The sequence below is a fragment of the Equus caballus genome, chromosome 25 (genome assembly GCF_041296265.1).
Source record: "Equus caballus isolate H_3958 breed thoroughbred chromosome 25, TB-T2T, whole genome shotgun sequence".
Lineage (NCBI taxonomy): Eukaryota > Metazoa > Chordata > Mammalia > Perissodactyla > Equidae > Equus > Equus caballus.
The window spans coordinates 23,643,580-23,668,877 of record NC_091708.1 but is presented as its reverse complement, the minus strand read 5'-3'; the positions used below and the strand labels follow the sequence as shown (position 1 = coordinate 23,668,877).

Genomic DNA, 25,298 nt, shown 5'->3' with positions numbered 1-25,298 from the left:
TGTATTTACATCTTGGCTTGTGACTCCTTGACCATACTCTCAAAGTTGCCAACATCAGAAATAGTTTTGAATGTACTTCTTGGACACTTTAATTACTTCTCTGTAGTCAAGTGATTTCTAAATAGTTCTAGAATTAGACATCCTGGACATCTATGTATTTCAACTGCTCTTTTTTTATGTGTTAAGTATTCAACCACGGAAAACTCTTTTATGGGACCAGTCTCCTTCCCTTAAAGGGTACCTGCTCATAGGAATAATTGGGCATAGCTGGGTTGTTAATAGAGTGCCACTGACTGATTTGGAACACCAATGTCCATGCAGGGAAGCAGCAAATAATCAAAAATATGTACTTCCTGGTTGATCGGTGGTTGTAGAACAGGAGGTCATCCTCCCGACAAGAGTCAGGGTCACCCTTGGCTCTAGACCAATAGTTAATGGCATTGAGCAAAGATATTCTACCCACATTAACGCATACCTTTTGCAGAGATAAGGTTTCCAAAGTACAGTTACAGAAACTGGGCTCACCTGGCTTCTGTGGAAAGGATTTTTATTTGTTTTTCTTTCACTTTTTAAAAATAATTTACAAAGCATATATATTTCCATTACATGATTTGGTAAAGGCAGAACAGATATCCTTATCCCATTTTTGTTTTACACTTCACTGAGTTTTAGGATAGTCATAGTTATATAATCATGACTACTATCTAATTCCAGAACATTTACAAGATCTCAGAAAGAAACTTAGTACCCACTAGTAATTACCCCCCATTCCCCTCCTCCCCTCAGCCTCTAGAAAGCACTAATGTACTTACTGACTCTATGGATTTGCCTATTGCGAACTTTTCAGATAAATGGAATTATACAATATGTGATCTTTTTTTGTCTGGCTTCTTTCACTTAGCATGTTTTCAAAGTTTATCTATATTGTGGCATGTATCATAACTTCATTCCATTTTATGGCCCAAAATTAATCCATTGTATGGATACACCACACTTTGTTATCCATTCACCAGTTGATACACATTTGGGTTGTTTCTACATTTTATGCATTAAGAATAATGCTGCTGGTGATCATTTCACAATGTATACAAATACAGAATCATTATGCTGTATACCTGAAACTAATATAATGTTGTATGTCAATTAGACCTTAATTTTTAAAAAGGGAAAATAAAAAAATAAAGTTGCTATGAACATTTATGTGCAAGTTTTTGTGTGTATGTATATTATCAACTTTGTTGGTAGGAATGGAATTGCTAGATCATATGGTAACTGTTTATCTTGTTGAATAATTGCCAAACTGTTTTTCACACCAACTGCACCATTTTTCATTCCTACCTGCAACGTATGAGCATTCCAATTTCTCCACATCCTTACCAACACTTGTTATTGTCTGTCTTTTGTTACAGCCATCTTAGTGGGTGTAAAGTAGTATCTCATTGTGGTTTTGATTTGCATTTCCCCAATGATTAATGATGTTGAACATATTTTCATGTGCTTATTAGTCATTTGTATATCTTCTTTGCAGAAATGTCTATTCAAATCTTTTGCCCTTTCTTTTTAAATGAGTTGTCTTTTTTACTGTTGAGTTGTAAGAGTTCTTTATATATTCTAGATACAAGTCTTTTATCAGAAATATGATTTACAAATATTTTATCCCACTCTCTTGGCTGTCTTTTCCCTTTCTTGATGGTGTCTTTCGAAGCACAAAAATTTTTAATTTTGAAGAAGCCTAATTTATCTATTTTTTTATCTGATTGCTAGTTCTTTTGGTGTCATATCTGTGAAATCATTGCCTAATCCAAGGTCACAGAAATTTACATCTATGTTTCCTTCTAAGAGTTTTGCAGTTTTAACTCTTACATTTAGGTCTTAGATCCATTTTGAGTTAACTTTTGTAAATGGTGTGAGGTAAAGGTCCAACCTAATTCTTCTACATGTGGATATCTAATTGTCCCAGCACCATTTATTGAAGATACTATCCTTTCCCCATTGAATGGTCTTGCACCCTTGTTGAAAATCAATTGACCATAGATTTATGAGTTTATTTCTGGACTCTCAATTCTATCCCATTGAAGTATCTATCTATCCTTCTGTCAGTATCAGACTGTTTTGACTACTGAAGCTTTGGAGGAAGTTTTGAAATTAAGAAGCGTGAGTCGTCCAACTTTGTTCTTCATTTTCAAGATGGTTTTGAGCCAGTCCTGACGGCCTAGCAGTTAAAGTTCAGCATGTTCTGCTTCAGTGGCCCGGGGTTAACTTCTTGGGCACGGAACCACACCACTCGTCTGTCAGTAGCCATGCTGTGGTGGCAGTTCACACAGAAGAACTAAAAGGACTTACAACTAAGTGCGGGGGAAGGAAGGAAAAAAAAGGAGGGAAATTGGCAACAGATGTTAGCAAAGGGCAACTCTTCCCCTGCAAAAAATGAAAACCTTAAAAAACAAAATGGCTGTTTTGGCTATTTTGTGTCCCTCACATTTCCATACAAATTTTAGGATCAGCTTGTCAATTTCAGCAAATAAAAAGCACCTGGGATTTTGACAGGGATTGTGTTAAATCTATAAGTCAATTTGGGAAGCATTGTCATCTTAATAATATTGTCTTCCAATCCATGAACATGAATATCTTTCCATTTATTTAACTCTTTATTTCAATGAGGTTTTTCAATTTTCACAGTACAAGTCTTGCACTTCTTTTATTAAATGTATATCCAAGTAATTCATTCTTTTTGAATTTTTTATATGGAGCTTCTATCCTGCATCTTTGCTGAACTTGCCTATTAGAACTTGCTTAGTTCTAACAGTTTTTAGGATCTTTAGGATTTTCTATATAAAAGATCACGTCATCTGCACATAGTGATAGTCTTACTTGTTCCTTTCCAATCTGGATGCCTTTTCTTTCTTTTTCTTGCCTAATTACTCTGGCTAGAACTTGCAATATGACGTTGAATAGAAGCAATGAGAGCAGACATCCTTGTCTTTTACCTGATCTTAGGGTGTGAGGCTTCTTACTGTATCTTTCTTAGCTTGGTGCTTTCTTAGCCCTTGAGGCATTAGTGTGGATGGCTCAGACTCTCCCCAAGTGTCCTTCATAAACAGTCCATCAGGTTCTACTCATTTGTATTTTTCCCTCAATGATGCTCCACGTCTCTGGATTTAGGGTATTTATGGTCAGTCTCCCAATTAGATTATGTATGTTTAATATCTGATATTCTATCTAAAGGCTACAATAGCTGTAAAAGGAATATTTACTTTTGAATGCACTGTCTCTTTCAGTTAGCCAGGGTTTCAAATTATGTGGCCTGAAACAAAGCAATGCCTAAATGTTCCAATTTATCCCATCTTTGTTGCCTTGTAAGTGTGATTATTTTAATGTCTTAAGGATGGCTTTTGTGCCTTGAAAGGATTACTCAGAGACTATGTTTTTATTGTTTAAATCAACTTTATTGGGGGTATAGTTTACACCCATAATAAATAAAATGTAGCCATTTTCAGCGCATCATTCCATGAATTGTGAAAAATGTATAGATCTATGTAACCACAAAGAAGTTTCCCCACTCCTCTCTGCAATGCCCCCACCCCACTGATTTGCTTTCTGTCACTATATATTAGTCTTACCTGGTCTAGAACTTCATATGATGGATTCATACAGTATGTAGTCTTTTGTTCTGGCTTCTTCCACTCAGCATAGTATTTTTGATCTTCATCCATGTTATCGTGTACAGAAGGAGTTCGTTCTTTTTTGTTGCTGAGAAGCATTCTATTGTATGGATATATCACTTTTATTAGCAATAGCAGTAGTATGGCCATGTGCCAAATAACGACATTTCTGTCAACGGACCGCATATATGAGCGTGGTCCCATAAGATTAATACTAAATAGGGGCCAGCTCTGTGGCCAAGTGGTTGAGTTCACGCGCTCCGCTTTGGCAGCCCAGGGTTTCACCAGTTCGAATCCTGGACATGGACATGGCACCGCTCATCGAGCCATGCTGAGGCGGCATCCCACATGCCACAACTAGAAGGACCCACAACTAAAAATACACAACTATGTACTGTGGGGATTTGGGGAGAAAAAGGAAAAATAAAATCTTTAAAAGAAAAAAAAAAGATTAATACCAAATGGCCTAGGTGTGTAGTAGGCTATACCATTTAGGTTTGTGTAAGTACACTCTGTGATGTTTGCATAACAACACATTTCTCAGAACATAACCCCATTGTTAAGCAAGACATGACTGGAGTAGTATTTCACCTGCTGATGAACATTTGGGTCTAGTTTGGGGCTATTACAAATAAAGCTGCTATGAACATTCATATGCAAGTCTTCGTGTGGATATGTTTTTAAATTTCTTTTGGGTAAATACCTAGAAGTGGAATTACTGGGTCATATGGTAAATGTATAACTTCATTGAAAAATAATTTTAAAAAACCTACCAAATTGTTTTCCAAAGTGGTTGTACCATTTTACACTCTTACCAGCAGTGTATGGAAGTTAGTTTCAGTTAATTCACAATCTCACCAACATTTGGTATTATCAGTTCTTTTAAATTTTATCAGTCTAGTGGGTGCAAAGTGGTATCTCATTGTGGTTTTAACTGGAATTTCCCTGATGACAAATAAAGTTTAGCATCATCTGTTCATGTGCTTATGGGTGACTCATATATCTTGAGAAGTATGTATTCAAGTCTATTGCTATGTTTTTACCAGTTGTTTGTCTTATTGAGTAGTAAGAGTTTTTTACATTGTAGGGGAGGAAGACATTTCCTCTACCTGCTCTGGGTCCTTCTGGCCAGAAAACGAATTAAATTCACATGAGACAGAATAACAGAGAGAATTAAACAAAGCTTTATATCATGTATACATTGGAGAGGCTCAGGCAAACTGAGCAACTACCCAAAATGGCAGAAGTTCTTATCTTAAATACCACCCACAGCTAAAGACAAAGGAGGATGTTGGGGGTGGGGAGAGTCAGTTATGGGAGATTACCAGACAAGCACAGTAAACAAGAATCAGGTTATTATGCAGGCTTGACTCCTTGCCTTCCACATTGATGAGAGTTTCTAGAGATAAGGTCATCCTTCCTTCTTCCTGGTACAGAGAGAGAGACACCTTTACAGATGGAGATTTCCTTTACAAGTGTAAACGTCTCTTAACAAAGGCTAAGTAAATTCTACTTTTCAGAGTTTCTTTCCTGTCTGCAGTTTTTAAAAATAACCAGCCCAAAATAATCCTCATGCCAAAGAGACATATCTTGGGGTGGCCAACTCCAGTCCCCCACAATACATTCTGGGTATAAATCCTTTGTTAGGTATACGTACTGTATATGCATATGTGTATTTTCTTCCAGTCTGTGACTTGCCTTTTCACATTCTTGTAAACAATGTTTTTCAAAGAGCAGAGGTTTTTAATTTTAATGAGGTCAAACTTACCAACTCTTTTTTTATAGTCAGGGATTTCTGTGTCCTGCCAAAGAAATATTTGCCTACCTCAAGGTTGCAAAGATTATCTCCAACATCTTCTTTTAGAAGTCACATAGTAAATTTTGAGTGATTTTGTTGTATGGTGTGAGGTAAGGGTAAGTCTCTTTCTTTTTTTTTACAGAGATAGCCATGAGATTTTTGAAGAAGGAGAAAGAACCTGGAAGCAGCAATGAGAAGCATTTACCTGACCTCCTGGCCCTGACTTATAATGGAGCCTGCACTTGAGAAGAGCAGAAGTTTCAGTGAATGCAAAAGAAACATCTGAGAAGAGGTTAAGAATGCAGTGGGACTTGCTGGGTCCAACTGGTCCCAGCAGGGTGAACAGCCAAGGGTGTGAGAGGGCAGGGGGGGGGATGATTGCAACAGATTAGGGGATGTAAAGAGCAGTGGTGTGTAGGGTAGGTGATTCACATGGGTGGTTATACTGTTTGAAATTTACATTAGAATACGCAGCATTAAAAATGTGATATTTATATGTATATTCACTCCTAAAATCTAAACAGTTAACATGTGAAGTACCCTAATCAGGTGTCCACTTTTGGGGGGTTTGAATGAGCATTTGAAAATCCCCAAATAGGAACTGATGTTCCAGAGGGAGTTTCTGCAAACTATTCAAATATCCTTCTAGTTAGAGTTTGTAAATTAGCATAAGGAATGTTAGATATTTTTCACTGATGAAAGGAAGGGTGTCCAAGATAGGTGGACGGGCTGGCTTGAAAACTGTGCTGGCACTTCCTCCCCTTCATGAGAAGAGTAGAAGAGGCGCTGTGCATTTAGTGTGACCATGTGACCTCTTTGAACCTCGATTTCCTTCTCTGCGAAATGAGAAGGATAATATCTATGTCCTAGGGGATGTTGAGAAGAATGATGCCACACCCCCAGCTCCAGGCCTTGCACTTAATGATTATTCTGTACATGTATGTTTCTTCCTTTTCCTTCAACCACCTTCTTTACCATGGTATTTTGAGCTTCCCAATTTGATATCACTCACTGTTTTCTCTTTTGTGTCCTCATCTCTACTCTCTTGCTTGACACAGTCTTCAAGCTTAACTAATGCTGGCCTCCCTCTGAAGATCTCAGGGCAGTCTATCAAATCTTAGTATACTTCATCACCTGGGATGCTTCTCTAAAATATAGATCCAGGGATCTACCTCAAAAGACTGTGATTCCATGCCTCTCTGGGTGTGGTCCAGGAGTCTGCAGTATCATTGGCACCCCTTGCTATGTTGAATGAGGTGGTCAAGGGCCACACCTACAGAAATCTGTGATCTGAGAAAAGCTTGCTTCAGAAGCCCTGGAGCTGCCTTTTCTTCAAATTTGAACAAAGACAGCAAACCTAGTTTTCCAGTCCCCCATGGAGGCTCAGACTGAGCTGACCCAGAAACCTGAAGCAAGTTCATCATCCACACTACTTGTTTCTGCTATTCTTGATGACATGGAAATATCACTTTTGCCTATCCAGCATCCATTTCCCCCTTCTCTGGTAACCCCCTGGATTTTCCTTACTCCTGGTCAAAATGATTCAAGCAAGGCTGAGGCCTCCCCCCACCCAACTCAAGTCAATGAAGGTCAGCCTCTGGGACATTTACTAGAACAAGGCAGAGCAATGTTCTTCCGTTTGGGATACTAACCTGGTAAGAACTAAGCCTGGAGCTGCCTAGGCTAGTCTTACATAAGGTGGAGAACCCACTGAGAATGAAACTATTGAGAGATGGTGCCTCTGTGACATCTTTAGACCGCTGGAGTTCCTGATAATAAGATTTACCAATTCTCTTTCCAGTTTAAGTCAGTTTGAGCTGAAATTTTTCCTTCCAATTGAGCATTCGAATACACAGAACCAACCCCCCAAATGAAGGCCTGTACGTCACCCTTTCTCTCCTCCTCTCACCCTTAGCTCTCTTCATACACGGATCTTCCCTCACTGGGTTGTCCCTGACAATTCCCCCGCACCTCACTCTCCTCACAGAACGTCACCTCCTTGCCACAATTGAAATCCTAAGGACTCAAATTTCTGTCCCTGTAGGCAGGGGACCTTCCTCTTTAGGTAGGGCCAGGTCTAGCCCACTTTGCTTTCACACTTTGAGGAAGAAAAATGCTTTTCCTTTGAGACTCATGTTATAGAGCTCACTGATCTTTATTAAGTTCCTGATTACTTCACTTACTTAGGACTTCGACACTGGTTTTACAGTCTCTTCTACCTCTGCCATCATTCCAGAGGGACCTCACCATCTCATTTAATAGCCTGTCATCATAGTTTATACTGTATATCAGGCATGGTTCTAAGCACTCTACATATATCTTAGCTCACTCAACTCTTATTAATAGCATATAATCCACATTTTATAGATGAGGAAGTTGAAGCACAGAAAGGCTATTTAGACTTTAGAGTTACCCAGCTACTAAGTTATAGAGTTGGGGTGAGGACAAGGGAATCTAATCGCAGAATCTGGGCTCCTAACATACACTCTTGCCTCCCAGTTCCCTCGAATTGTAGCATCCCCCATCTCTACTCTACTCTGGTCCTGCGAAGGTGGGAGGGAGTCAGGACCTCCTCCAACTGAGTCACTGGTCATTTGGAAGGTCCTTGGAGAGAAGTCAGCTGAGGGTGGTTTGGATGGCCATTAGAGATCTGTTCCTCCCCTTCCTAGAGCTCAATTATTTAATGTCACCTCCCATGTAAATGTACCAACTAATAGGCCCAGAAGCTGGGATATAAGTTGGCTGAAGACACAGCAGCAGAAAAGCAGGTTATATATTCTGCTCCTGGGACCCCATAAGGCCTCTTCACTGCCCCAGTAGTCCTTACTGTCTGTGGGAAAGTTGCTGCATTCAGGCCAGTCCAAACTCCTCTGTCTAGGACTGTCCTTAGAATGTGTCCCTTGTCTATATCTTACCCATGGCCCTGTGCTCCTCACCACTCTGGAAACTTTGCACAATAGGTTCAAAACCTCTGGTTTTCTTCCTTCCTCTCTGTTTGAAAGAGCAGGGAGAAGGAAGCCAGGGGCCCTGGGGGAAGGCCAGGGAGCAATTAGACCGGGCCAGCCAATCACACTTAGATGTGGCTTCATCCAAGCCCCTCCACTCTGAAAATTCATGCTTGAATCCTCCCACCCCAACATCATCCCTCCTTTCCAGCCTTCCGGCTCTCACTCCTCTCTCCAGCCCAACAGCTTCTCCATCTCCGCCTCCAGCTGCTGACAGGCCCGCCTGGCTTCACAGTGCCAGCTACCACACTCACCTTCCGCTATCCCCAGTCCTGCCTGACCCAGTCCGCCAAACGCAGCCCTGTATCAACACGAACGGCCCACTTCTCTGTTCCAGGTTTACCACTGGTAGAAAAAACTCACACAAATGTGTGCACTGATTCCATTAGAAATATACAGTCGCCAAGCTCAACATGGCCTCCATGACACCAAGCAAGCCTAATTAGTACTCACAACAGCTATCATGATAACTATTTATTGAGTGCTTACTATGGGCCAAGCACTGTCCTAGTCACTTTACAAGCACTTTAATCCTCAAACAACACCACCACGAGTTACAGAGCATCATGAGGCCCATTTTACAGAAAGGAAAACTGAGGCACCGGCGGTCAGGACCTGCTTAGGGTCTCGACGGCGTCACTCTGGCCACACTCACAGCCCGCACGCGGCTGTGCGGTCCTCAGGGGCCCAGCCAGGTGCCGGACCACCTCTACGGCACTAAACTGCTGTGTCACGCTGAGGCAGCAGCTTCAGCTTCATCGGTGAAAGCGAAAGAACGGGAAGGAGCGACGAGAACAGAATGGGCGCGGGCAATTTGGGAAAGGAGGCAGGGAGCACACGCAGAGAGACTTACTTCCTGGTCTGCGTTACTCAGCACTTTGTGGGGTTCCCGGGAATGGAGGGCAGGGGCGTGGCGGGCCTTCTCGAGGAATCCCGCCCGGCTTAGGCGGCACCTTCTCGATCCTTACCCTTAAGGCCTGGCTGACCCCTGTCCAGGTGACCCTGTGGCTCTGAGTGTGGCCGTCGCCGTCGCCTCCCCGCCTCCCCTGGCGGTGCACTGTGCACGCGCCCTTTAACCCGCTCGATGGCCCCCACCACTACCCACTCCCAGCTCGGGTGCGGGAAGGTGGCGCCGGGGGTCTGGGTGGGGGGTCCCCTGGAGCTCCGCCCCGCGCCGGCGACAGCCCCGCCCCCGACCGTGGTCCCGTCCCCATCCGGCGGCTCCGCGGCTGCGGGAGGCGGGGCCTGGCCGCGGAGTCTTGGCGGGCGCAGGAGGCTAGAGCGGGCGCGCCCCCGCCACACGCACGCCGCGCGCGCCCGCCCGCCCCGCCCCTGTTGTATAAAGAGAAGGAGGGCTGCGCGCGCTCCAAGCTCCGTCCGACTCTTTGGATCCGCTTCCATCGCTGTTTACGGTCGCTCGTCAGACTCCAGCAGCCAAAATGGTGAAGCAGATCGAGAGCAAGGTACGCGCTCCCGGGGAAGGCCGGGCGCGCCGTGCACCCTCCGTCGCTGGGGAAGGCGATGGGCCGGAGGTGGGCAGGCCGCCCGTCCGCATCCCTGGGCGAAGGGGACGCAGCGGCTCGGCCTGGGACTGCGAGAAGCCCGGGCCTGGGTGCGCCCGAGGCGGTCGAGCATGCCCTGGAGGAAGCGCGGAGAGAGACGAGGGCCTCCTGGAGGGCGGAGTCAGGGTGCCCAGCGCTGCCTGCGCCCAGTGCGCCCGGGGGATGCACTCGCGCGGGGAGCGCCCGTGTGTCTCCCCGCTGCGCGTTCTGCATCCCCTGGTCCAGGAAACCCTGATGGAGTGAGGGGATGGAGGCAGGCCCCCCTTAGCCCCATCTGTATCCCGATACGGGTCCGGGCCAGGAGATGGAGGGCCCCTTGGAGAAAGCACTGGGTTGCTGGCCGCCACTCCCTCCTGGGTGAGCGGCGTGATCCACCCGCGCTGGGTGGAGTGAGCTCCCTTGGGAGCGGGTCTAGGCCGGAGACTCCCGGCTGCCTTCATCGCTGCCGGGCCGCTGAGATAACGGGTGTTGTATCCGCGCAGAGGGGGCGGTCCCGCGCTGGAGACCCTGCTCGAAAGTAGGAGTCCGGCCCCAGGGGCCCAGGTGGCGGCTAGGAAGTGAGGTGCGCGTCGAGCCCTTGGGACTCCTCCTCCTGCGGCGCTGGGCGTGTTTCCGGCAGTGCCGGCTTTGGAATGACTCAGTCCCCAAGGCTGGGCCCAGGGGACTCCGCTGCTCTACCCATGTGTGATTCACCCTCAGTCAGTGGGATTTGCAGAAGCCAGAAGTTCCCCTGGGAGCAGCCGCGCCCGTCTGTGTGCTCGTTGGCCTCCGGGTACCCAGATGGTGGTTCTGTCCTTTTAGGAATGTCCAAGGCAAAAAGTGTTCCCATATTGGAAAGTCGTGGCCAGGCTGATACCCTCCTGCCTGGAAAACCCAGAGCCTAACATTGTGTCTGGTATACTGTAGCCACTCAAATGTTTGTTAAACCCAGAGAAAGGAAAGTAGGAGACCATTGATGTTGGAACAGTGAGAGACCTCTCCAAAGCGTTTACCCTGCGCTACCCCCCACCCCAGTAAAGCAGGGGAAAGGCGGGTCCTCCCCTGCCGTCAGTGCCCCGACCTGTTAGCTGCTGGGATGGGCTTCGGGAAACAGAAGTTTCTCTGTAATGATCCCTTATCTTTTTGTTACTTTTGTAATCAGGAAACATACATGATCATTGTAGAACATTTGGAAAGAGAGATCTATTTCCTAGAAGCAACCAGAGTAATTGAGATTATTTTATGTGTCCTGTTTTGTGTCTGAGCTTTTTTTCTTTTCCGTCTAATTTAGCCGGAACACTTTCCATGTAATTAGAAGCTTTTGTAATCATTTCAGTATCTGAACACCTTGCTGGATGTTTAGGCAGTTTTCCATGATTCAGTGAATATTTTGTTCACAACCTTTGTACAGAGTTCATGCTGTTCCTCAGGTTGGGGTCTGGAGTATGGTGGTTGGGTCAAGGGATGTGACCTTTGTTTTTAATAAAATTTTTTTTTTTCCCTTTTTCTCCCCAAAGCCCCCTGTACATAGTTGTGTATTCTTCCTTGTGGGTCCTTCTAGTTGTGGCATGTGGGACGCTGCCTCAGCGTGGTTTGATGAGCAGTGCCATGTCCGCGCCCAGGATTCGAACCAACGAAACACTGGGCGGCCTGCAGCGGGAGCGCGCGAACTTGGCCACGGGGCCAGCCCCAAGGGATGTGACCTTTTTAAGGCTTGTAGATGCGGCGAGAAACAGGAGAATTCTCATTTCACTGCACGCCATCAACGCTGACTTTTCCCCCATAACTTTGGCCAAATCATTAGTAAGAAAAATTATCTCGCTGTAATCTGAGTAGCTTTGAGTGATTGTGACTGAACTTTTCTCCCCCGACATGTTGATTGGCTAATTGTAGTCTGTTAATCTGCATGTCCTTATCGATTTTTCCTATTGGGAGCTTCTTTTTTTTGTGTGAGCTTTTATATTAAAATTAGCAACCCTGTCATTTGTTGAAAAGAGAGATCCTTAATATTGGGTTTTCTTCTACGTACTTTGATTCAATGCCTAGTGAGTGACAAATGTCTGTGTGGGGAGGGCTTGTTCCCCAGCGTCTGCCAGCCTCATCAGTGTAACCTAACCGGTGAGAACCCACTGAAGGAGTAAGCAGACCTTTGAGTGGCCTGTATTAGTTGTCTCCGAATCCATACAGGACAAACAGAAAATGGATTGATTCCTGGAACACGCCTTTCAGCCCTTCCCTGTTTTAGTTGTCAGAAATATGACATGCTCTTCCCCTCATCAGTGAGAAGATGTGCAAGGGTGACAGGAAATTCATTACTCAAAAAGGCACTACAGGGGCTGGCCCCGTGGCCGAGTGGTTAAGTTCGCACGCTCCGCTGCAGGCGGCCCAGTGTTTCGTTGGTTCGAATCCTGGGCGCGGACATGGCACTGCTCATCAGACCACGCTGAGGCAGCGTCCCACATACCACAACTAGAAGAACCCACAACGAAGAATATACAACTATGTACCGGGGGGCTTTGGGGAGAAAAAGGAAATAATAAAAAATCTTTAAAAAAAAAAAAAAAGGCACTACAGTCTGGGGCCCAAGGGCCCTGATAATCAGTTGATCTTCAAAATTATGATCCAGAGTCATTAATCAAAATTAAACGAATTTGAACATTACTTGTAAATATTGGATGCACCTTAGAGTTTCATCCTGGTGGACTAAATTGGTGCCACTGGCCATCTGAGATAACTCAGAGGCGCTGTGTTGGTAGTTCAGAGCCACTGGGATCTATTTCAGACATGAGTGGGATAATGGATCATAAATGTGATGAGAAAGAAATCAACACCCGGTTTTTTTTTCCCCCAAGAATGGCAGCTGCCGTTTATTGAACTATCTTCTACACACAGGCATTTTACTAAATGCTTTACGTCCACTCTTCTAACTAATTACCTTTGGAATGGGTATGTTTAGGAAAAGAGATGCTAGTTTCTGCTCTTATCTACCCCAGTTATAGTGTTCTGTGTTCAGAATATTTGTGTCCATGATGGGTACCTTTATTAATCCTCATTGTTAGTTTCCAGGAGCTAAAAATTGTGGTTTTTTTCTTAGTTAGATAATCTTGAATCATTTTTAAACTGATGTCTGTTTTAGGCAAACTTTAAGTATCAGGAGAAGAGAATTTGTCGTGACGTCGACACACACCTGGCTCTGTAACTCATGTTCAGTTAAGCCAAAAGTTATTGTTGCCTGTCTCTTTTCAGAATATTAGGTCGTTTTGCTTGACTTTGATTCAGAATTGTTTTGGGGACCCCTTGAGGGTGTTTGAAATAGCTTCTGTTTTGAAAGTAATCCCTGCAAGTACTTAGGGAAGGCCAACCGTGTTCGCAAACAGATGTGTTGATCTGACCAGATGTTGTCATTCCTTGACTTTTTTCCTGTCTTACCTGGACCTTGCAGTGAAGAGTGGCTGGTTTGACCTAAAAAAAATCGTGTTAGGGAAGGCTGTGAGTGAAATTCAGCTGGAAAACCGGTAATTTTACAAATGATTTGTAAATAATAACTTCTCTCCTTGTAGCTTACTGTCTGTGGCTTAGCACCCCCACCCGCACCCCGACACATCTCCCCACATCCAAAGGTGGGATGGGAGTTAGTGCCATCATGACTTAACCGTTATCAGGAACACCACTTGGGAATTGTTTCCCCCCAAAAATAAGGTGGAAATCAGAAATTGAGAGAAGGAACTGTACTTCAGAGGAATTCACTTTAGATTTTTTTTTAATGATGTTTTATTTACTTTCCTTCTTTACTGGACCAGATCTGATAGGGTTCTTAGCGTTCAAGGGAGGGGAATGTTCGTTTCAATTAAGCCAACGTGACCAGCATTTTTCCCCCAGAAGAAACCTAGATTTCAGTCACATGTTTTTATGTTTTGATTTCTCTTCATTGCTCCGCTTTTGATCAGCACTGACTGACTAATTGTGGGTAAAAACAAGTCTCTTGTTAACTAGAAGGTTGGGTTCCTAGGTTACAGTGTCAAGACCGTGAGTTAATTATTCAGGGAGGTTGGTGGGAAGGGATTTCTTGATCATTTCTGCTGGTGGAATTGTATTTAACATGCACTGCTTATGCAAAATAACATCTAAGGAAATTCCCTTCATCAGGAACTAAAACTATCTTTGGTTTGGTCCACAATGAGGGCAGAGTTTGGAGATAAAGGGCAGAAATCAAAGATAAACAGTATGATCTTGACTCTGGGAACTCCATTGCAAAGAATACAAGGAAATATGCTTAATGTCAACAGTGATTGTCTGAGTGTGAGGGTTTGGGGAGGTTATTTTCCTTGATATTTTTTTGAGCTTTTGGCGTGTTCTACCATAGAAAATAGTTTAATCAAAAAAGCGTTAGCTCTTTTTAAAAAGAAAGCTAACTTGTGGTGTCTTCGTTGCAGAGTTCTCTGCCTTGGTGGCTGCAATGGAAGTGGCCCCTTTGATCAGTCGATAAGCATTTAGTGAATGTTGACCATAAATATACCTAGATTTGATGTGGAAACATTTTTAATACAAATGTCTATTTTCTTTTGTTTGCTTAGTTTGGCTATAGATTAATGAACAATATTTTATAAAATTCGTGAAGACACGAATGTCGATACACTATATACATTATACTTGTTGCATCTTATCAAGTAACACTACAACACTCTGTAGGATTTCTTCCAACAGTTTGTTCTGATTTGGTTTTTTTACTAAAAATTAGGTCCTGAAAGCAGGACCTCCAATTCGTGCTTTGTGTCACATTTTATCAGGTTTAACCAGGGCTTTTGGAAATGAAGCCATTTACCTTACACTTTCCTTTCTCCCTTCTTAGTCTGCTTTTCAGGAGGCCTTGAACAGTGCAGGAGAAAAGCTCGTAGTCGTTGACTTCTCAGCCACGTGGTGTGGGCCTTGCAAAATGATCAAGCCTTTCTTTCATGTGAGTATTAAACAACTTCTCCTTTGTATGAGATTTGTGGTCACAAAGCTAGGAAAGGAGGACAGTTCAAAAGCTTTGGGGGTCTTTTGTTAGATCTTTGGTCTAAAAGTAATAGTATAACAACTTAATTTAGTTTTACACAGGTAGCCCATTGAAGACCACTTTTGAAGTTAATTTGGTTGTCTTCCAGCCAAACATGGGCCCTATTTGAAATTTAGGCCTCAAAAGTTGATGTAGTAAATTATTTTGTATTAGAAAAAATTCGATTCAGAGAAAACTGATGTCCTTTATGCTTCCCTGATCCTTGGTCTAAATTTTTGGATCTTTAGTTAGTCTATACTTTAAGTTTCCATTTAAGAAGCTTGAGTGTGTTGATTGCTGTTACCCAGTTCTAAATCTTGGTGGATTTTTCCTTTTAAATTTTCCAGTCCCTCTCTGAAAAGTACTCCAATGTGGTGTTCCTTGAAGTAGACGTGGATGACTGTCAGGTACGTGGCTGGAAGTTAAGAACACAACCAAGCTTGCACCCTGGCCTTTCCCTCTGCATCGCACAGTGCTTGTTTTCATAAACATGTCAAATACTACTAGAACCACAACCCTAGCCAAAAAGTTCTATTTTGGAAGAACAGGTAGTTGTGCCAACTATGGGCTTAATCCTAGATATCAGGGCTATAGCCCTCACATCCTAAAGAAAGCATGACGACAGACGGTTGTGGCTTCTGTCCCTTCCCAGTCACCGATCTCTCTGAAATACTACATAATTCTACCTAACATTCTGAGGTGCTCAATAAGTAGAAGTTAGATTTGGCTGTGATAAGTCAATCGACAGAGTTGGTGGTGTCAGCAAATTGGAGGACTCCTTTTAAGGTTGTGAATTAATGACACAAGGAAGTATATTCACAAGTGCCTTGGTTGATTTTAGTCAATTAGAAAACCCATTTGTTTTAAAGAACACACACCAGGGTTCCTGGTAGAGAGCCGAGAGGGTAATCTGGGGGACATTCCAGGGTTGGTTTGATTTAACAAATGCTTGTTTAGCGCTATATGTGCTGGCACTGTTGTGGGTCCTTTACAAGTCTCGATTCATTTCAGCCTTGGTGCCGGCATCATCCTCATTTTACAGAGGAGAAAACTGAAAGACGGAGAGGTTGCCGTGGAGTTACAGTTAGGAAGTGGCAGAGCCAGGATATCAAATGAGGTGGTCTGCCTTCCCAGCTGATGCTCTTACGCACACACTTGAGAGGAGGCTCTGTGCTGGGGGTGCAGGTCCGGTGCCCAGCACGTGGCCTCGCTCTCACACAGCCCCCTGAACTGGGAGGGCCTGAGCAAGATGGGTCACCCAGGGGCTCTTTACAGCTGTGTGGGCATTTCCTCGTTAGCCCCAGCGGGGCCGGAGGGGGTTAGGGTCTGATGCGCTGCACCTGGTTCTCATCCTGTCTCAGTGACTTCTGCTTTAGGCTCATCTCCCTTGGTTCTTCTCTCTGTCCAGATCTTAATCCCTGCCCCTTCAGCCTCCCAAGGTTGCTTATTCAGTGAGCAAACATGGAATGTTTAAGAAAGGTACTGAAAGGTTAGTTTTAAAAGGTTTATGGCAGTACTTTCTAAACCTGTGAGGACCTGCCAGCATCACATTGCTTATTCTCGGCACATTTTCTGATTCCACACTCCTGCCTTTGCTGGCACTGTCTTCTCTACCTGGCATCTCATTTCCTTTCCTCCTTGACGAACTCCTAGTCATCAGCTTCACGTCTTCTCCAGAATCCCAGTTACCCCTTTTATGCCCCAGACTAGGTTAGTTTCCATTTCCGTGTCCCCATCATGTCCTCTGCCCCGCTTGTCCTCTTGCATTTGTGGTAATAGAATGGGGAGGATCCTGTACCTGGACTGCCTGCTTATTTCCCAGCTGCGCCTCCTTAGCTGGGCAGGCTTGGTTATTTATCTTTTCTCTGCCTCACTTTGATCCTCTGTAAAAAGGCAGTGTTAATCCAACATCATAAACCAGCTATCAGGATTAAATGAGATAATACCTGCGAAGAGCCTGGCACGTGATAAGTACTCAGTGATATTAGCTATTACTATAATGATCTCTCTGTGTCTGTCCTTTACCATTAGTCCCTGTCAATTTCTTGGGGTCAGGGACCCTGTTAGATTCACTTTTGTTTTCCCTTCACCTAGCATACCTGCCTGCATGTAGTAGGTCCGGAATCAGTGAACGTTGTATGGTTGTTAAGTTACTGTTCTGATGTGTCCCAGAGTTTTAAACAAAGAAGTGAGAGTAGATAGCATGTGTTTGTGAACAAAAGCCTTGCTCCCTCTTATAACCTAACTTACACTCTTGTTTTTCCTATATGGTCACCTTAACCAGGTGAAAATGTCACCTGGAAGGGACTAGAGAAACTTCCATCTGGTACTGACCCTGTCATAGCAACTGAATAGATTTTATCTGAAAGTAATAACGTGCTAGATGCCGCGGTAAGCTCTGTGTGTGCATTAGGTCAGGTGATCCCCACAGTAACTACAAGGACACTTTTTATTAGCACCTCCACTGAACAAATAATGGGACTGCAGCATGCAAGGAGAAGTAGGTCAGCCGAGACAGAGCCTGTGGGTTTGACCCTGGACCATGCTGGACCGAGGACAGGTGCTCTTTCTGCCTCAGTCCAAACCCTTTGGGAAGTAGGTATGCAGAGCAGTCAAGGACTTCTGTGTGGCAGGGCTCCTCCGTAATGTCTGGGTGGCCTACTCATGATCACCCTGCAAATTCCAAACCTTGGAGTGACTCTCTCACAAATTGGAGGCCTTTCACTTTGCCTCCATATTCTAAGGATGGAGCACCATGCAGTTTTTTCCTTTGGATATCTCTAATGAGTATTATTATACTATCTAGCCTTATTGATCTGTTGCAGAGTTAAAAGTTGAACTCATTCCAGCACCCTTTGGTCACCACATACACGTAGCAGTAGTCTCTGTCAACTCCTACTCACCTGGCCATTCAGCAGAATTAGCAAGGCAGGAAATTTACACAAAAAGCAGGTTCATTGAACAACTAGGAGTTATTTTTCCCCGAGGAATTTACAAATGACATGAGTGGATCTTCTGGTTGCTTTGGAACTCTAGGTAAAACCGTCACCTCATTTCAACTCTAAAAGAATGCAGATAAGGGATAAAGATTGCATCAATTTCTGAATATTAGGTCATTATTAAATAGATGGAATGTTTAATGACTGAATTAGTTTAAGTTTTTTATGCAGATAATTGCTGACCTTGAACTTCAGGCCCAGGGTACTTTACATTTATAATGTCTTTGGGGCGAACAGCATACGGTTTTAGTAGAAGGATCACTAAACATTTGGAAAAAATTGTTTTAGGTGTAATAGATTTAAATGGACAGTTAGGAGGCATGGACATAATATGTGGTACACAAATTTTTTTTTTTTTTTTTGGGTGAGGAAGATTCACCCTGAGCTAACATCTGTGCCAATCTTCTTCTGTTTTGTGTGTGGGACGCTGCCACAGCATGGCTTAATATGCAGTGTGTGGGTCCATGCCTGGGATTTGAACCTGCAAACCCAGGCTGCTGAAGTGGAGAGCACAAACTTAACCACTATGCCAGCCCCTAATCTTCCTCTGTTTTTTCCTTGGGGAAGATTAGCCCTGAGCTAACAAACATCTGTGCCAGCCTTCCCCTACTTTATATGTGGGATGCCTCCGCAGCATGGCCGATGAGTGGAGTAGGTCTGCGCCCAGGATCCGAACCTGCAAACCAAGGCCGCCGAAGCAGAACGTGTGGAACTTTAACCACTCGGCCACGGGCTTGGCCCACACACACAAAATAATTTTGAATTCATAGAAAAGTATGAGTACCAGCTCTTTTGAAAATGAAAGACTGAGACTCTACTCCCAACTCTCTACAGGGCATGGTACTTATTTTGTAAATTAAAATAAGAAACCGAGTAATTTTGACCTGATTGTTTTGCAGCCTTTCAGAATGCCATGTGTTTCCATTTTAATTAGCACAGCCAGGAATGAATTAACAGAAGTGACTAAAGCAAGTTGAAAGTTGTCTCAGCTCTATGGAGGGCTAAGCTAGAAACCAATGAAACTAATAAGGTAAATGTGGTCTTGTTACTCTTACCAATAAAAACTAATAAAAATCTGCAAATGGGCAAAACTACAGGGATGGTGACCAGATCAGTGGTTCCCGGGGGGTGGGGTAGGGGAGGGTTTGACTTCAAAGGAGCTGCTGAAGGACATTTCAAGGGACTGGGGAACAGTTCTGTATCCTTATTGTGTGGTGGTTGTGACATGACTATGCATTTGTCAAAACTGGGAGAACTTGCATGTCCTCCCCCAAGTCAATTTTACTGTATGTAAGTTTTTTTAAATTCTAGATTATAAAAAAAAACCAGGAAGTGAGGATGTCATTAGGGCTTGAGCTAGCCTTATGAATGTTTTTAAAACCTCAGAAGTAATTAAATTTTGAAGTATGCATACCTTTCAGATCACTACACGAATAGGCAACTAGTCTGTCGAACAAGAAGTAGAAAACAAAAGAAAACTAAGACATTAGCTTTAGGAGCCTGCCCAGTGGCTCAGCGGTTAAGTGCGCAGATTCCGCTTCGGCGGCTCAGGGTTCGCTGGTTCGGATCCTGGGTGTGGACACAGCAGCACTTGGCAAGCCATGCTGTGGCAGGTGTCCCACATATAAAGTAGAGGAAGATGGGCATGGATGTTAGCTCAGGGCCAGTCTTCCTCAGCAAAAAGAGGAGGGTTGGCAGTGGTTAGCTCAGGGCTAATCTTCCTCAAAAACAAAACAAAACAAAAAAGACATTAACTTTAGACAGTAACGATCAAATGTTAGTTGAGGAACTACTAAACTTTACCAAGTTCCATAAAAAATTTTAATAGATGGGTATATTGTGTTCCTAGATATTGACTCAGTTTTGTTAAAATGTCAGTACTCCCAAAATTGTCTAACTCAAACTGACATTTTTGGGAAATTGATCATGATATTCTGAAATAATATAGTCAGGAAAATCCTGGAAAGTATTTAAAAATAATAATTGGGGGGATGAAATTGTGGAGGATGGGAAAGGACAAGCCCCATAAAAATAAAGTATGTTAGTTGCACTAGTTAAAAGAGGCTGGTCGCCTAAACAGAGTTAGGTAGGTTGATCCGTGGACTAGAAGAGAAAGTCCAAAAAACAGAACCAGGTCTGTTGAACCGGGTGTTAATGATTAAGCATTTGGGGTTAAAATGTAGCAACTCTACCTTTATTCCCAAGTAAAATCTAGTAGAAATTTAAACATCAAAATCCTCAAAAGTACTGAAATGATAGACACCGTCAAGCGCATGAAACACCTTGTCTCTTGTAGTCTTAAGAATTGAACTGTTTCTCTCCTTTGCCATTGAGGACATGGGCCTGGAAAAGTTCAGTCACAGAACTAAAGTCTGTTTGATGCTAAATTGAAGAAAGCCCATGCATTTAATGAAATGGGTAGGGAAGAGCTGATGGATGATTTGATTACATGAAAAGTCTTAACCTGGGTGGCAGAAATCGTGATGAATACTGATAAACTGACACACATTCCTTAGAAGGTAGTTTAATAGTATATATCTAGAGCCTTTAAATTGAGCATGCTCTTTCTCTCAGCAATTCTACTTCAGGCGATGGGAATTGAACCAGGAAGTAGAGATATTTATATAGAAGATTAGAGTGTTTACGTTAGGCAAAAATCAAAGCCTCCTACATATTGACTAGTGGATTAGTTAAAATGATGATGCAGCCATAAAGGAATGCTATTGGACCATAAAAAATGACTGTGTACGTTTTCATGGGGAAAAGTCCATTGTATGTGCATTACACCTAGTGTCTATGTGTGTTTCATTGCATCTAACATGGGTTTTATAAAGGAAAGCATTGAATGTGGGTTATACTTATAGAAATTAATTAAAAATGAAAATGATCTTCTTAAACCCAGCAATTCCACGTTAAGCTTTTTGCCCTGGGGATGTGTCTGGGAACTTAATTCATAAGGATGGACATAAGTTGGAAATAACCTAAAAGCCCAGGATGGGGGATTACAGTACGAAATCCTGTGTCACCTTTAAAAATCACTTCCACACCCAAGGAAAGTGACAATGCTGAATGCTTAAACTAAAAACTTACCGTTTAAAGACCTGACTGCAATTTAAAATAAAATGCATGAACATCATTTAAAACACACCAGGAATCTCTCTCAAAGCTTTGACACCACTTCTTTGTGAGCCTTTATCTTTTTTCCAGTTTTTTTATGATTTTATTGTAAGTTAAGCAGTTGTATCAATGCAGGAATGCTGACCTCTGGCTCAGTGAGGTGTAAGGCATCCAGAATCTGAAAACACTGACTAAACTACGACTTTATTGATTGGGACCGTTTATTTTCTGCTGATAAAGCTTTGGGAGTGGCTTTTCCTGTCTGAAAGTTGTGATAGTGTCCAGGTCCTGATGTCTTGCGTGCCTTCACATGCCGTGCAGCTCCGTTCCAGCCTGGTTCTATGATTAGAAGCGGGGGAGAGGGTGCTCATTCTTCCTGGACCACTGCCCTCCCACCGTGGATGTAAAAACAAAACCAACACCCTCCTCTTGAGGCTTCTGCCACCTGCGTACATGAAAGATGGTATCCAGCTGGTGGCTTACAGGTGCCACGTAGAGAGGGTGGGGATTGTAGTAGACACCTGCTCTCCAGTGCCATGAGGGGTAAGCCCGGTGTCCCCAGATATTCAAGTTCAAGAGATATCTGCTAGTGGGTAAACCAATTCAGAGGGTTTTTGATTTTTTGGTTTTTTTCTGGGAAAGATTTGCCCTGAGCTAACATCAATTGCCAGTCTTCCTCTCTTTTTCATATCTGGACCAGAGTCAGCCCCATAGACTACCAGTTTTTATTAACCTTTTAGCTAAACTAGTCCCTCCCTCCTTCTAACTTGCCGTCTTCTAGACTTCCTGATTGCTCATCCACAATTCGTCCAGGACCTTTGACATGTGCAGTTCGTAGTCTTGCTGTCAACTCTTCACCCAGATTTTCCATCCTGGATGCTCATACTACAAGGGAGCCACTGGAGTAGTAAACTGGTGCAGTTAAAACTTTGTCATCTTCATTTTGATAGTCTTCTCACATTTCTTGGTAATTCCCTGTAACTCTTGCTTTCAGCGAATGTTCAGTGTTTGCAGCATAGTAGGCATTCAGTATTAGGCATTTTTATTCCAGCCGTTACTGTCCTGGTGCATTTAAAGACAGAGTAAAGGTTCTCTGGAAAGAAGTCTTCAATAGTAGTGCCCACCACGCTTCCTGCCCAAGCTCGCAACAGTCCGCACGCAAATTCCTGAGGATGTAAAGTCATGCTTTTCTTTGCAGTCTCAGAGGAAGAGGTGAAGTTAGGCCGGTGTGTACCATCTCCTGGAGGCCACTGCATTTTTAATTCCTGTCCCCCTTGCTCCCGAATCACAAACTAGAAACCACCACGGTGTTTATAGCTGACCTTCCTTTCCCGTGAAGCCTCTGGTTTCCGAGTTCTGGTTCTCAGAGTTCTGCCTCCTCAGTTGCTGTCCTTCCCAGCTTTTGCTTCTTAGGCGCTGCGGGGTTCTGCCTTTCCTTCCTGTCCTCCTTATTTGAACGCCAAGCTGACATTTTCAATCCTTATTGGACCTCTTCACCTGAAACTCTCGTCTGAACCAAACCGTATTCATGGCGTTTCCCTCCGAACCCCGTGTGAACAACGTGTTGCGAGTGTGGTGTTGCCCTCTCACTTCATCTTCCTGTAATGAGACTGAAAAACGCTTGAGACTGCCATGACCTTTGAGCTGCAGAAAAATCGTTGGATAAGAGCCACATCTAGGAGAAGAGAAAATGTGCACCAGCTAGCCCACTTAGCAATGTTAAAAGTTTATCCATTTTCCTCCAAGCCAGGAGTCCCGCTTTATACTGATTTAAAGGGGGGAGGCAAGGTGTGTGGAATTTGTGGTTCCCTTCAGGTGATTCCGATATGCAGCCAGATTTGAGAACCTCCAAGTGAATTTTTAATTAAAAATAGACAGAAAAACCGGTATGGAGCTGTCCCTTTAGATTACTGTGACTCTGTTCTTGAACAATTCTCTTGGAAATAAATTTTTCTTGCTAACAATGGACTGGAGCCTTTATGATCATCTTCTCTGATCACTCCCTTAAGAAAATTGGAAAAACCGTGAGGAAAGACAAGAGGTGCTAATTCTGAGGAATAGTTAAGATTAAAATCCTGAATGCGGTTACAGCAGAATTTTTTATTGCTCCTTTATGATACTTGAAATAGCTGAGATAGAATTGATTACCCAACTTATTGAGTCACTGTATGTATAGTATCTGATGCTGGCAGCATGCTGCTTGTGGGTGCCCCTCATAGAGGAGCAAACACGTTAAGAATTGTAATTGAGAATATAACCAAATTGGCTTTTGTGCTGCTGTTATAGTCCTTATATTGATTTTCATATGCAAAAAAAAAAAAAAAAGTCCTAATGCTGAGATGTGGGTATGTAACAGGAAAAAGATGCTGGTTTGGGTTACTTCTGTCAAAGCTCAGCATTCACAGTCTTGTTCTCATCCTCTCCTCCTGCACCCCCTCCCTCAGGATGTTGCTGCAGAGTGTGAAGTCAAATGCATGCCAACCTTCCAGTTTTTTAAAAAGGGGCAAAAGGTAGGTACATCTGACCTTGAAAGAAAACATGTCGTAAAGGAAGAAACTGAATGGACTTAGTCCTTCTCGGTGGGAAGCATGCCCCCATTGTGTGTTTTTAAGACTATTTAAATAGGTCATTCTTCATTGATTTAAGTACATAATGTGACATCTATGTGAAAATTGATCTTTGCTGGAACTGGTCACTAAAATCTCTGTGACTGGTGCTTCGTATTTCTATCATGAAGTGCATTTGTCTTTATTAAGAGGTATTTCTGTAAAAAAAAATTGTATTTGAGTCTTTTGAGACTTTGAGGATTTTTCTTCTTAGTTTTTATTTTTTATTTTTAACTTAAAAGAGCTGTGTTACCCAGGGATGTTAATTTTTGTGTGTGTGAGGAAGACTGGCCCAGAGCTAACATCCGTTTCCAATACTCCTCTGTTTTTTGCTAGAGAAAGACTAGCCCTGAGCTAACATCTGTACCAGTCTTCCTCTACTTTGTACGTGGGATGCCTCCACAGCATGGCTGATGAGTGGAGTGGATCCCCACCGGGGATCCGAACCCATGAACCAGGGCCACTGAAGAGAAGCGTGGAGAACTTTAACCACTCAGCCATGGGGCTGGCCCCCAAGGATGTTAATTTTAAATTAAGATTATACTTCCCTTCCCCTCCTCCCATTTCTTTCCCATTCTGTGATCATATCTTAGGCACAAAATTGGGACACTATGCTACATCTAATGTCAATTCAACGTTCTCTTAACAGGTGGATGAGTTTTCTGGAGCTAATAAGGAAAAACTTGAAGCCACCATTAAGGGATTAATCTAATCGTGTTTTCTGAAAACATGACCAGCCATCAGTTGTTTAAAACTTGTAATTTTTTTTATTTACAAAAAGGAAAGATCAAGTATGAAGACTATATACCCACCTGCCGTCTGATTATAAGTGACAATAAAATATTAATTCTACCCTTTTTAAAACTGTCTGGTATCTTTGAATAGCTTTCAAAATAAATGAAAAGTGGCCATTAGATAATATTTAATGTCCTAATTATTTTCGTATATTCTTGATCAGTTTTTAGTAACCTCATAGGCTGTTGATTAAGACTTTTTCCTACTATTACTACCTTAGTGTATTTCTAGAAAAAAATCTTGTTGGGAGCAGTGCAGATAATAGAGTAGTATGTTAAAATTCTGTTATTTTTTGACCCTTATGAACAGAGAAAATAAATAGTATTCTGTTCTAGCAGGAAAAGCCCCTGTGCTGTCTGAATGATCGATCAGCATCACCAAAATTGATGTCCACCCATGAAGGAATTCTCTATCTCTAGTTTGAGATTCCTGTCCCAAAGGTCATAGTGAGCTGCTAATTTTGCTAATGGTGACTGAGTCCTATTGTATCAATTGGGAATTCTTCGTGGTCGGCTCACAAGGGAGTTCCAAGAAATATTACCATGGGAATTTTGATTCCCTCAAAGTTGCTGAGGAACTGATTTATAGGCCAGATAGAAGTTTCAACCTGAGTGGTAAAGGGTGTAGAAGTTACCAGTTATTTCATTCAAAGAACATTAAGTGTTTGTGTTCTAGACACAGCAAAGGGCTAGACGAATGCTTGAAGAAAGTTTTTAATTTGTATGATAATGAAAACCATA

At 43.0% G+C, this 25,298-nt stretch overlaps 1 protein-coding gene and 1 long non-coding RNA gene across 3 annotated transcripts in view; one reads left to right on the top strand and one right to left on the bottom strand.

Annotated features, from left to right (window-relative positions):
• The window catches only part of LOC111770564 (uncharacterized), a 55,359-nt gene extending 45,696 nt beyond the window's left edge, over positions 1-9,663 (bottom strand). The window contains exon 1 of one of the 2 annotated variants that reach the window (XR_002803828.2): positions 9,319-9,663. This is a non-coding gene — a long non-coding RNA (uncharacterized lncRNA). The remainder of the gene's footprint in view (positions 1-9,318) is intronic. The other variant, XR_011432568.1, reaches the window with a different exon arrangement.
• A 172-nt stretch (positions 9,664-9,835) lies between these two features.
• TXN (thioredoxin) lies at positions 9,836-24,623 on the top strand. The gene is given in 5 exon segments (NM_001081813.1): positions 9,836-9,928; positions 14,856-14,960; positions 15,389-15,448; positions 23,602-23,667; positions 24,413-24,623. Coding segments are annotated over 5 exon segments (318 nt in total). The 5' UTR covers positions 9,836-9,904; the 3' UTR covers positions 24,476-24,623.
• Positions 24,624-25,298: the final 675 nt, after the last annotated feature.